General features: G+C 46.2%; 1 protein-coding gene across 1 annotated transcript in view; it reads left to right on the top strand.

Moving 5' to 3' along the window:
* Window positions 1–9,724, top strand: part of TBX5 (T-box transcription factor 5) — a 47,019-nt gene extending 37,295 nt beyond the window's left edge. Inside the window, exon 9 of the mRNA XM_037817018.1 lies at window positions 7,617–9,724. Within this exon, the coding sequence (XP_037672946.1) occupies window positions 7,617–8,191 (575 nt within the window). The 3' untranslated portion in view covers window positions 8,192–9,724. The remainder of the gene's footprint in view (window positions 1–7,616) is intronic.
* The last annotated feature ends 3,115 nt before the right edge of the window (window positions 9,725–12,839 follow it).

Raw genomic sequence — 12,839 nt, 5'->3', positions numbered from 1 at the left:
CATTAAAAAAAGGAAATTTCTGGTGGGACATTTTGCGAGGTGGAATCGCAGTGGTTGACATGGGGCAGTGTGATTGATGTACGCTCACAAGAGCAGTTGCTGGGTGTGAGCTGCAAACTGGCCCAGTGGAGACAGCATGGGCACTGGGGCCAGACAGACATGGGTTTGAAGCCCCACTGTGCTCCTGGCTTCTTGTGTGATGTTAGGCAAGGGTCCTTGGCCTCTCAGAGCCCAAGTTTTATGAGTGGTGATAAGTTCCCTAGATACTTGGTAGGCGTCTAGTAAGTGGTAGCTGTTACTGGATAAGTGGCAGATGTAGCTCCAGAGAGCTAGTCTTGGGAGGAAGGGAAGGGAAGGCTGCTCACTAAGGTGAGGGCTGGAGAATTTGGATACAGACGGGTTGGTGTAGCTTACTGCTTACAGCCATGGTCCTCAGAGTCAGACAAACGGACTGAAGCCTGCCTTTGCCATTTGCAAATTTTTGTGAGTAGGGGCAAAAGAACTTAACCTCTCTAAGCCTCCGTTTTTTAAGTTGGTAAATTAGGGCTCTGGATAGGACCTGTCTCACAGGCGTGGTGTGAAGATGCCGTGAGATCGTGCAGCTCACGTTAGCACAGGACTGACTCAATAAGTAGTAGCTGTGATTGAACTAAAAGGACCAGCTCTTGACCTTAGCAGTGGCCCGTTGAACGTCACTGCCTCAGGAGCCAACACAATGCCTTTGCAAGTCCAGCACCCAGTCCTGGGCCATCTTTCCCTAACAAAAACTACACTTATAAAAACCAATGGAAACGGATGCTTGGGCAGCTTTCTCTGGGGCCAAAGTAACACAGTTTGGCTATTTGGCATTTTCTGTTCTTGCCTTTGGAAGGAGGGAATCATGGTCCTTGGTCCACACAGGGGGGCGAGGAGTAACCTGGGTGAGGCTGAGGTTTCCAAACTTCCCGGACCTCGCAGGCCTGAACAGTATCCCCTGAACAGGGCCCCTGGCCTGGCTCCCAGTGCGTCTGCTGCTGGAGAGACTGGCAGCCAGATGCCTGCAAGCACATCTGCCTCTTCAGGGCAGGGACTTTGGAATGTTCCCTGCAACACTGGTCCCTGCCTGGAGAGTGGGTTTAGATTTAAAGGGCTCTTCTAAGGTCCCAGACCACAGCTTCCTCAACCACACCACTAAGTAGGTGCTATTATTAACCCACTTTACAAATGGGGAAACCGAGGCTCATGGAATGATAAAATAACTTGCTGGTGGCTCTTGAAGGTGGGATTCAAACCCAAGCCTGGTCTGCAGACTGCCGAGCTTCAGAACCACTAGTCTATCCTGCCTCCATTACGTCCGCTGACCAGCTGCTCTCTCAAAATTCCATCCTCCACTAGAGATTCTGCTTTGAGGCTGGGTCGAACACACTGATTAAGAGCTCAGGAGGTTTGAATTAGAGAGTTCTATCGATTAAATTAATGCCAGACCAAAAGGAAGGGAGGAAGATATTACAACGAATCAAGGCGCTTTTTAGATCCAATATTTACAGCATCCTTGTAAATGCATTCCTGAAGGATGCAGAGGGGAGACTTGGGTTGCAAGGTTGATGAACCTCTTTAGATGATGTGAGCACTTACTTTCAGCGAGTGCTTGACGCATCCTCAGGCGAACCCAGGCTCAACTCAGGGTGGCCCCCAGGGGTACTGGAGTTAGTGGTGGGGGGGAAGATGGGTCCACTGCAGCTGTAGTCACTGTAGCCGACACTTTCCAGCTGTGTGACCATGGGCAGGTTGCTTCACCTTTCTGGGCTTCAACTACCTTTTCTGCAAAACGGGGATAACCGTAGCACCTACTCACATGGTTGTTATGAGTGAAATGAGATAATGCTGGTAAAGCTCCTAGAACAGTGGCTGGCATGTTTAGGTGTTTGATGCACATTTGCCAGCCACCGGCCTGCCCTTAGGAGGCTCACACTGTCGCAAGCAGGTCAGACACGATGCAACTAAGTATACAATTGTTTTTAATTAAAATGATGATCTAATGCTAAAGGGAGCTATTCAAAATGCTAACGAACGTCAGACTAGGGTATCAGATTAGGTTGGGGCATCAGGGAAGAATTTAAGCTGAGATCGGAGAAGAGCAGGAATTGGATTGGAGAAGTGGGGAGGGGAAGGGGAAAGAAAAGCGTGGGCAAAGCTCCTTGTGTGAGGGGGAGCACACCCCACTTTGGAGAGGGAAGAAAGGCTAGTGTTGCCAGAGCACAACACCAGGGGGAAAGGGGTGGGAAAGAGGCCAGAGAAGTAGGCCCGGATCACCCCTTGTAAGCCTTCCTAAGGACTCCAGGTTTACCCTAACCCCAGTGGGCTTCTCCGGAGGGTTCTGGACCCGGGAGTGACATGATTAGGTTTTCATTTTTAAGCAGTCTCTTTGCTGTGATCAGAGGGAACTAGGATTGGTGTCAGAGACCGGCTGAGGCTGCTGTGGTGTCTGCTGAATTGCCGGTGGCCTAGGCTGGGGTGTCAGGGCCGAGATGGAGATGCAGATGCAGATGGAAACAGCACTTAGTGACTGTTCGGAGATAATGAGGTGAAGAATTACTCCTCCTTCACAGATGTGGAAACTGAGGCTCCTGGGAGATTGAGTAATTTGGGGCCTGAAATTCACACGAGGGCTGGGCCCCCTGCAGAACTCCTTTCACCTTTCCAGAAACCTCTGCCCTTCTCACCTCCCCCCCCCCCACCCCCAAAAGGGAGCTCTCAGTGACAGGAACATTCCAGTCGAGCTCTGTCTGTCCCTGCCTCGGAGACAACAAAAAGCAATTCATCATCAGCCTCCACATTGTAAAGTGATAAGGAATCAGCGGAGGTTTCCTTCCAGTTTAGGATTCCCACTAAGTGATAACTGCATGGGTGGTTTCCCCCCGCTGGCCCCTGCCTGCCCCACTATCTGACTTCCCCTCATTGTCTGTCTCCTCTCCAATGAGTCCAGCAGGCAGGCCCAGGCCCACTGAAATGTGAAAGGGCCGGGCAGGCCAGAGGGCTCCCTTGTGTTTGGACCTGGCTGTCTCCAAACTATCTCTCCCGATGGATTGAGCCAAAAAAGCCGGGAAAGGTCTTTTATCAATGCCACTCAATCAAATCCAGGACCCTGGGGAGCCTGGGAGAGCAGTTGTCTGCTTTTCTTTCTCCCCTCCCAGACTGACTTGCCCCCTTTTGAAACCAAAGGCAACCCAAAATAAAGATTTTAGGGCAAAGCCATTTAGCAAATTGGATATTCAAAGGGAAGCCAGAGATTGAGAGGGAAAGGGGAATTGGATGTTGCCAAGGGTTTTTGCAGGGTGCATGTTCTCGGTGGTGTGTGTTTTAAAGAGCAATTGCATGTCTTTCCTTCACTGGATTCTCGTTGCAGTCTTTGCTCTAGGGGAGATGCCCACCACCCCCGTTTTGCAGGGAGCAAGCAGATTGGGTTAGATTCCCAAGGTTATATGGCTGGTAAGTGGCAGAGCTAGGATTCATTCATCATGTAGATGGTTATTGGGCACTTACTGTGTGCCGGACACTGCTAGGGGCTTGGGATACAGCACGGTATAAGAGGGAAAAGGCCCCTGCTCTCACAAAACCTGTATTCCAAATGGGGGAGATGGATACTCGCGAGCAAATATATTGATTTCAGATAGTGGTTAAGTGGGATTTGGACCTGGGTCTTTTGATTCCTAGTTGGAGGTCTTCCCACAGCACCATGTGGGTCCTTCTCATTTCCGTTTAAGCTAGGAACATGGAGACATCAAAAAAATCCGTCAACCAAATAATCGACCAGCCAATCCATACGGGTCAAGGGTTACCACCTTTTCATGTCCTCAACACAATGGGTTGAAAGTTGGAAGGCTGGGGGTGTCTGTCAGGAAGAGCACTGTCTGGGGAGTCAGGAGGTCTGACTGGCTGAAGGCCCCCAGCTGGGGGATGGCTGTTGTTCATTCTGGACTCCAGGGTCTGTGTGGAGAGTAGTCGGCAAGTTTTGGTCTGAATGAACGCAATCCACAAGGGAAATGACCCATTTTGGAATTGTGAAAACATTTGCTTAATGGGATTAGTGATTTGAAAGTGGCTTTGTGTGCTTTCCAGCTCTGGAATCTACCCAGATACCTCCAAGTATTGGAAGACCTTCACAGAGCCATCAGTCAAACCCTGCAAGAGAAAGAAGAAGGAAAGGACAGCAGGACAGGGTTATTTGGACAGATAATATTTGACTTGGTGTGCTAGAAAGATAGAAAGAAACTAGACTATTCGTTATCATCTCATTTAATTCTCACAAGAAATTTAGGTATTATCCCCAAGAAAATTGAGGTTGGAACGGCTCAGTGATCTGCCCAAGGGCACATAGCCATTGAGTATCAGAGCCATCATCGTGTCCCAGAATCTGGGCTCTGACCTTACCATCGAAGCCACTTTATCCAGAACCAAAAGCATCTAGAAAAATGCCAGGAACCAGGGTTTTCCACAGTGCTCTGCAGTGATCAGTGGTTGGAATCAGGAGGAGTTTTTTTTTTCTCATCAGAGACTCCAATGGGTTTAAGAGAGTTGGGATATAAATAACCACTCTTAATATACAGCTTTCTGAAAACGAGTTGTGCACACATCTTGTCAGAAGACTTGACCCTTGACCATAGCCCATTCCCCAACCACAGAGTTTGAATGTGACTTGGCTGTAGACAGGTCTTTGCTGTTGAGCAGTCATTGGGCTCCCAGTGAAACGAAGGAAACCAAAGCATTACCAAAATAAACACCATCAAGATTACATCCAGAGCATTCATCATGATTGACCTGAAATTTGGATCCCTACTTTGGAATTTCTTTACAATGTGATGAGGCCCGAGAGGAATCTGAGAATGGTCAGGACTCGCTTTCATCAATAAGCCAGCATCCAGTTTTACTCAGGGCTCAGCATCAGATCTTTGGGGTATTAAAGGCTGGATTGTATAATTTTACAATTTTCCAAAATGCGCTCCAGCCTTTTTTCTTATTATTCTTCCTTTTTTACTTGTAACAAATCTGGAAGGGGATCAGAAACTTGGGAATGGTTAATTTGCCTTTTTTTTTTTTTTTTTTTTTTTTTTGTCTTTTGCCAAGGGTACCCTCCAGCTGTACTTTCTATTATTGAAAAGGGAACGCCCTGGTTAAATGGAAAACCCAAAGGTTTTGATTCCAGCAACAATGGAAAAATTCAGATTTATGGATCTGGGGGTTGGGAGGAAGTATGGAAGGGAAAGAATCAAGGGAGGAGGTGGTGAAGACAAAAACAAGTTGACTGTAGCAGTGTCTCCAAGAGGCCAAAAAAACAAAAATCAATCCCAATTGCAGGTGAAAAATGGGACCACTGGATCATCTGGATGTTTTCAAGAGTCTGGGTGGTTGGCAAGATGTAGATAAAACACCTGGGAGAGTGACTGCGTCTTCTACTTTTTATTTTTTTGTTCAGATCTTTAAGCACCCTATAGGTCCCAGATGTATCTTAGCGAGAGTAGCTAAAAATAAATGTGCTTGTTCTTAAATGGGTAGCACAGGCATGCTCTGTTCAGGGGATTTTTGACTCACCTATAAGGGCCACTTGGAGAATGATGCAAATGAAGGTGTTTGGTGGCATCCAAACCCAAGCTCTCCTCCCTGGGCCTGGGAGCTGTTTGATAATCCGGTCTGGAGCCGCGGGATTGACAGTGGGCTCAGTGGCTTGCTTGACGCTCTATCCCCAAGGACCACCTTCCAGGCACAGGGTAGGAGGGTGCAGAGTAGAGGTGAACACTGAGGGCAGGGCACTGTCTGCCTTGTTCTGTGCTCTGTCCTGGCACCTGGCACAGTGCCTGGCCCACGGGAGGTGATCAGTAAATACGTGTTGGAGGATGGGTAGGAGGTGTGGGTGTTAGAAACCTAGAGAGCTGGGAGCAAGGCGTGGGAGGGAAAGCCAGCCTCTATTCCTTCCCACGGTGTGGTTGAGTAAGTCAAGTCCCCAAGACTCAGTTTCTGCCTCTTGGAAATGGGAATGAAGAGCTACGTTGAGAATTACTGTGAGGTTAGAGGAAGATGATTTATAGGTGCTCACTTGAGAATAGCTGCTATTTCCTCCAGTATTTAGTCTTGCAGCCTACCCTCACAGCACTGACCCTCACAGGGAGTTGCGTGAATGCCCCAGTGTTTTGTTTTTCCTCACATCCTCCAGAGATAGGCCTAATTCCTTAACGTTTATTGATTAGAAAGAGACTGGCAGGTGAGGAAAGCAAGCCTCCAGTTTGGAGGGTAAAATTCCAGCTAAGGAATGAATCTGTGTTGAGGTCTATACTTGGGTAGGTATTCCCAAGTGTTGCTTCCTCCGAAGGAAAGAGCTGGTGACGTGCCTTACTGTAGATTAGGCTGGCCACGAGGCTGACCGGTGGTGTTCCTCTTGTAACAAGAGCAGCTCTCACTGCTGGAATTCCTTCTGCATGGCAGGGAATTTACATGCACAATCCTGTCTAATTATTAGCCACCTGCTGAGGTGAGCACTGACTCTGATTTGGAAGTAAAGAAAATGAGACTGTAGGAGGAGAGAGAACCTGCTTGTGTCACAGAGACAATAAGTAGAAGAGCCAAATTCAAATGCAGGCGTGTCTAGGTTTCTTCACCTGGAGTCTGGGTGTCAGGGATTCCTCGAAGGACCTGAAGTTGCATGCAAAACTTCGTAGGTGCACGCCACTTTCAAAACTTTGTGCTTCAGTGCATTTTTCAAGGAGATAGCTCAGTCATTTTGCCAGTTCCCAAAGGGCTCAGTGGCCTCCAAGTGGTTAAGGAAGACCCTCCTTCAGAGGCAGAACTCTCCCTCCTGCCCTATCCTGCTGTTTTGGACAGGGAGTGACTAGTGCAGTGGGAAGGGAAGTGACATGCACAGCAAGGAGCCAGCAACACATGAATTTGTACTTACTCAAATACAAACTGGGTCCTTGCTTAGGTTAAGGCATCAGGAAAGGATGTGGGAGTTCATTCAAGCTCCCAGCCATTCATCCACATGTCTTTCTGCCACCATTCCATCCACCCACCCATCCATCCATCCATCCATCCATCCACTATCCATCCACTATCCATCTCATACATATTTATCGCATGTCTTCTCTGTCTAGCATAGTGTTGAGCAAGGACTTTTCTTGTTGCTGTTGATATTGTTATGATTACTTCTCTGACAACTACTATGGGGTATATATCAGGTTCTGGGGTTTAGTGATGGATAAGACAGACAATGCCCTGCTCTGCCTTTGTGAGATAATGATGATAATGGCTCTTTATTGAGGGTTTCTGTGTGCCAGGCCCTGAACTAAACATTTAATATATATTTTGACATTTAATTCTCAATATTGTCCTTTGTGGGAAGTGTTAGCGTTATCCTTGCCATTTTATATTTGAAGAAACTGAGCTCAGAAGGGTCAAACCACCTGCCTAGAACACCATAGCCCAAAGTCTTCTCCACGACAGTCCCTATCCCTTTGGCTCAGCCTGGAGGTGGGCACTCACAGCCTCCCGGATGTAATTCTGCAGTCTTGGCTGCATGGCTGATTCTGCTTCTAGCTTTTTGGTGGCTGGATCTGGCCTCATTGGTCTCTCTCTTCCTGTCTGAGCAGATGAAGAATGTTCTACCACAGAGCATCCCTATAAGAAGCCCTACATGGAGACATCGCCCAGCGAAGACGACCCCTTCTACCGGCCCAGCTACCCACAGCAGCAGGGCCTCAGTGCCTCCTACAGGACTGAGTCGGCTCAGCGGCAGGCCTGCATGTACGCCAGCTCCGCGCCGCCCAGCGAGCCGGTGCCCAGCCTGGAGGACATCAGCTGCAACACGTGGCCTGGCATGCCCTCCTACAGCAGCTGCACCGTCACCACAGTGCAGCCCATGGACAGGCTGTCCTACCAGCACTTCTCCGCTCACTTCACCTCGGGGCCCCTGGTCCCCCGGCTGGCTGGCATGGCCAACCATGGCTCCCCGCAGCTCGGAGAGGGCATGTTCCAGCACCAGAACCCCGTGGCCCACCAGCCTGTGGTCAGGCAGTGTGGGCCCCAGACTGGCCTGCAGTCGCCCGGCAGCCTTCAGCCCCCCGAGTTCCTCTACTCTCATGGCGTGCCGAGGACCCTCTCCCCACACCAGTACCACTCGGTGCATGGAGTTGGCATGGTGCCAGAGTGGAGCGAGAATAGCTAAAGGGTGGCCTGCTTCATGAGAGACATTTGCCAGGGAGAGAGGGAGAGAGCAGAGAGAGAACCCCACGGACAAGATTGTTCATTTCACCCAATGTTCACATCTGCACTTGAAAACTGCGGGACGCTGATCTAATCAGTAGCTTGAAACCACAATTCAAAAAATGTGACTTTATTGTTTTGTCTCAAAACTTAAAAAAAAAATGAGCAAAAAAAAAAAAGATGCCTCCTGTCCCCCACAGCCACCTTGTCAGCCAGTCACATTCGCACTGCCCCTCGTTGTCATGCCCAACTCCTCTCTTTGGTCTCCAGAAAGTCTTGCCTCCTTGAGTGCTTTCTCCCATTGTGTAGTTGGATTCTCTTCCTGTCTTGGTGTTAATGTTGACATTGTTATATAATAAATAATAATATATTTTTTCTTTTGATTTTCTTAACGGGACCCAGTCCCTTATTTGGGGGAAGTCTGAGGCAAGTGTGTTTCAAAATGTGTACTTATGGGGCTTGTCAGTAAACTACCCTTGAAACGTAAACGCACCATCCTCCCTTTGACTAAGAGAAGTAAGTACCTACCTCTGTCATGTCATGTTTCTGGAAAGGTTCCCTATGCCCCAGCTTTTCTTTGTTGTTATTCGGCCATCACCAGGACCGTGGTGCTCGGTTTTGCCCTCTGCCTACCAGTTGGGAAAACATTGGCTCCATCTGGGTCCATATCTTAGGAGCCCCACCGTCTTCCCAGCTCTGTCTTTCCAAGCCGTCTGTTGTTAAAACGTGGCCTATAGCTTCCCGACAGGAAAGCTTGCTTTGAAAAACTTAAAAGCCCTGGTTTACATGGGGGCAGAACTGTGATAAGCAGAGAGCAAGCTCTGTGCTGACACGAGTTGTGAAAAGGCCAAAATAAATATTCTTCCCGATAAAAAACAAAGCTGGCCCCAAGTTCCAAACCTCCGTCACCAAGGACCCAACCTGGATGCAAAGCAAATTCCAAAATTGCAAGAGGAGAGGCAAGACAGGCTCACAGGTGATTTCTCTCCAAAGAAATCCCGCCAACACCAAATGCTGACACAAAACTGTGTTTATTGGAAGCAGAAAACAGTATTAAAAAACAGAGTGTGTAAGTAAAACATTATTGCAGGGTTCTTCAGATGTAATATTTTACTGGTACTATTTATTTATAAATAGGAGTTCTAATTAAGTAATAACGCGAAATGAAATCCAGCATGGCAGCTGGCCAAGAGCTTTTAATTTTATTGATACTCAAAATCAAGTTTGTGTTTTTTTTCCTTCTTTCAAATGTGCTTTGCTTTTTCACTTTTTTTTTAAATTTTATTTTTAAACTGACCCTAATAAAGAGAACAGGGTAATTATGTGAGGTTGAGGATGTCCAAGTACATGAGCGAGTGTATGTTTGTACGTGAGCGTCTTTATGCGATTAAGTCCTCTTTTATGTGCTATAAGCGGGGGGAGGGTGAGAATTAAGTACTCGTTCCGTATATTTGTGTGCCAATTAATGCCTAATAAATACCATGTGCTTAAAAAAGTACGAGGGACGTGGACACCCGTTTCTTTTTCCCTATTCTTTCTGCTGACCAAGTAGAGAGGAAATTCACTGGAGGAAATCAAAAGGGGTGGTTGTTTTGGATGTGAATTTTTCACCTCATTTGCTTTTTCCTGCTGGTCTCATTGGTATTTAGAACCCATTGTACTTTGGTGTGATGGGGCTGAAAATATTTATCCAATGGTTTACATTTCCAGAATGAAGGTATTTGCTTTAATTGAAATTGCATTGGCATTTGAAAACAAAAATAGTTAAGAACCCCAATTGACTGAAAAATGGTATCTGCCATTCTATATGTAACACTTACTGCTTGTTTTTCTGAAGTGTCTCTTTCTCTGAATTAACTACTGGAATCAAGTGTTTTGAGAGTCCCAGTGCAAACAACTTTATGGCCCATCAGTGGACCAGATATTTATTTAAAACCTACAAGTATAGCATTTGTGAGTCTGTCCCATATAATGCATGTGGGATGGAACAGAGCAGAAAATTGGCAAGTAAATTAGTGTTGCATTTTTTTTCCTATCTTTGTAATTTTGATGCCTGCATCCGTCAAATTATCAAGAAGTAAAAAATGTCACATCCCCTTGAGTCAAGAGCAATCGGCTTATTGATTACAAATTATTCATTTAATCAGTTCCCCCAGGACCTTCTCCAGGCAAAGCGCTTTGAGAAGTGTGAATTAATTATAAGGAAATGACAAGTCAGCTGCTTTCAAGTGCACTGGAGAAACTAGGTCAATGGTCTTCCAATCTCCACAGAGACTGAATTAGTGAAGTTTTACTGACTGAGATCAGACCATACTCTAAATAGGTTTTTATTCTGATGGGTTCAAGTAAAAAAAAAAATTGCCTTAGAAGAAATTACCTTCCAAATGAATTTATGAACTATATAAGACAGTCAGTCTTACTCTTTCAGAAGAACATTATCCAAATCCCAAATTCACCCCCAGCTCTGCCCCTAGCTCTCCAATACTTGTCACGACTGAAAATGATCAAAAAACCTGTTTATAGCAAATTTCACAAATCTGTAAAAAGACAGTCTCATTCTCATAGACAGATGCAGGTTAACCTCTTTGGGTTCCGAACAGTGGTTATAATGGATCTTTTCATTGAATCAGTAGGTTTAAAGATGTAATACCCAAATTTCATGAAGTTTATTCATTGTGGAGATACCAAGAGGTACAACAACATTTACTGTACTCCTATAACGTATTTGGCGGTGGCTTGCTGTGGGCTGGACACTTTGATAAGTACTGGGGACACAGAGGGGAACAAGGCCATAGGGACTGTGCCCTCCTGAAACTTACAGTCCAGGGGAGAAACAGCCCTTGGGGAACATCCACATAATCAATGGATTGCAGCGGTGGGAAGAGCTGTAAAAGCAGCCTGCACAGTGTCAGAGAAGGATAGGACAAGTCCTAACTTGATTGGGGGAGGTGACTTTTGACCTAGGCTTGGGATGATGAGTAGGACTTCCCAGGTGAAAACGAGGGAGGAAAAAGCTTTCCAGGCAGAGGGAACAGTCTGTGCAAAGGCCCCGGGGAAGAAATCATGGTGGAGGTAGGAGAGGCGGGTCCATGAATGGGCTGGAATCACCTAGTCTATCCTCAATCATTTATCCCATGAACACATAGTAAGTCCTGCTCTGTGTGGCGCACCCTTACTTGCTGAGCACTTACATAAGCATGCTGGGCTTTTCCCCAGTAAGTTCCCACCCCTGCAGAGGTCAGACCCTGAATGCCTGAGCTGGTAGGCTTCTTTGTGCTTGAGAGAGGGGTGCTACTGCATCCTCCAGGCTCCCTGATCCAACACTGACCACTGGAGTGTGGGACTTGAAGTTATGGGGCAGAAGGATCATCAGGATTTTCAGAGACTCATATCACCAGGGTATTCTTGGGCTCAGAGAGGTTGGGAACTCTCCCCAGGATCACACAGCTGGCATGTGGCAGAGCTCAGTGTGGAACCTGAGTTTGTTAAGCTTTAGCATCCTCCTCCATTAAAAGGAGATAGTCTACCATCTTCAAAGGGCTGTTGGGAGGTTTAAATGAGACACTATCTGTGCAAATGTCCAATAAAATAACTACCACAGCAGATGCTCAAAAACTGCTTGAAAAGAAAGCCCTGTAATCAATGAAATGCATGTTAAATATTTTCATTCATTGACTTAGCAAATATATATCTTAAAAATAATAATACCTATTGCTAATGAGAGGCTGAGAAAATAGGAAAGCTCATGAAATTTTGGTTGGAATTAAAATGGGTCAACCTTTCGAGAGGATAGTTTGGCAAAAGATATCAAAAGCCTTTAAGATGTGCTAATCATTTAATCAGATGATTCCACTACAAAGAACTGGTCCTGAGGAAATAATAAGGGATGTGTATAAACATTTATTTACTGGGAAATTCATCATGATTTAAGAAAAAATCATGCAAAATTGGAAATAGCTTTATTATCCCATAATATGGGGCTGGGTAAATAAATTAGGGTACACTCAGTCAATGGAATACCACATGGCCATTAAAAACACATTTGTGGAGACAATTTAAGGAAGCTATTTAAAATATTTTGCAAGTGGAAGAAGCAGGTTATCAAGTAGTATCACAGCAGCTTCTTAATTTTAATTACAGCTACATTCATTTATGCTTAGAGAGAAAAAAAGAAATACTGTTGGACTGTATAACAATTTACAGTGGTGGGATTATGGATATTTGCATTTATTTGTGCTTTTGAGTATCTGCCAGATTTTCTGTGATGAAGATGAATTATTTTTGTAATTAGGAAGAGAATTAATAAAGTCTTGCTTATTTGGGGGGGCAAAAAATCAAAATGAGTTTGTGAGGAAGGTGTGGCACTTCTGTCTGCTTAGAGGAGGAAGGGATGGTGATCCTGTGTGTGTGGGGGGGTGACACTGGCCTGGCCAGGGCCAGGGCTGGGTACCAGCACCAGTTGGCAGACTGCAAATCACCAGCCTCAGAAACAAGGAGAAGCCTGGATGCATCTATCTTCACTTTCTGGGATCCCTGCTTGCTTGCTTCCTCCTTTTGGTGGGTTATGCCGTTGTCCTGGGGTGAACTATTTTTCCCTTGTTAATAAATGT

The sequence above is a fragment of the Choloepus didactylus genome, chromosome 23 (genome assembly GCF_015220235.1).
Source record: "Choloepus didactylus isolate mChoDid1 chromosome 23, mChoDid1.pri, whole genome shotgun sequence".
NCBI lineage: Eukaryota > Metazoa > Chordata > Mammalia > Pilosa > Megalonychidae > Choloepus > Choloepus didactylus.
The sequence above is the reverse complement of the archived record's forward strand: the minus strand, read 5'-3'. Positions and strand labels throughout refer to the sequence as shown.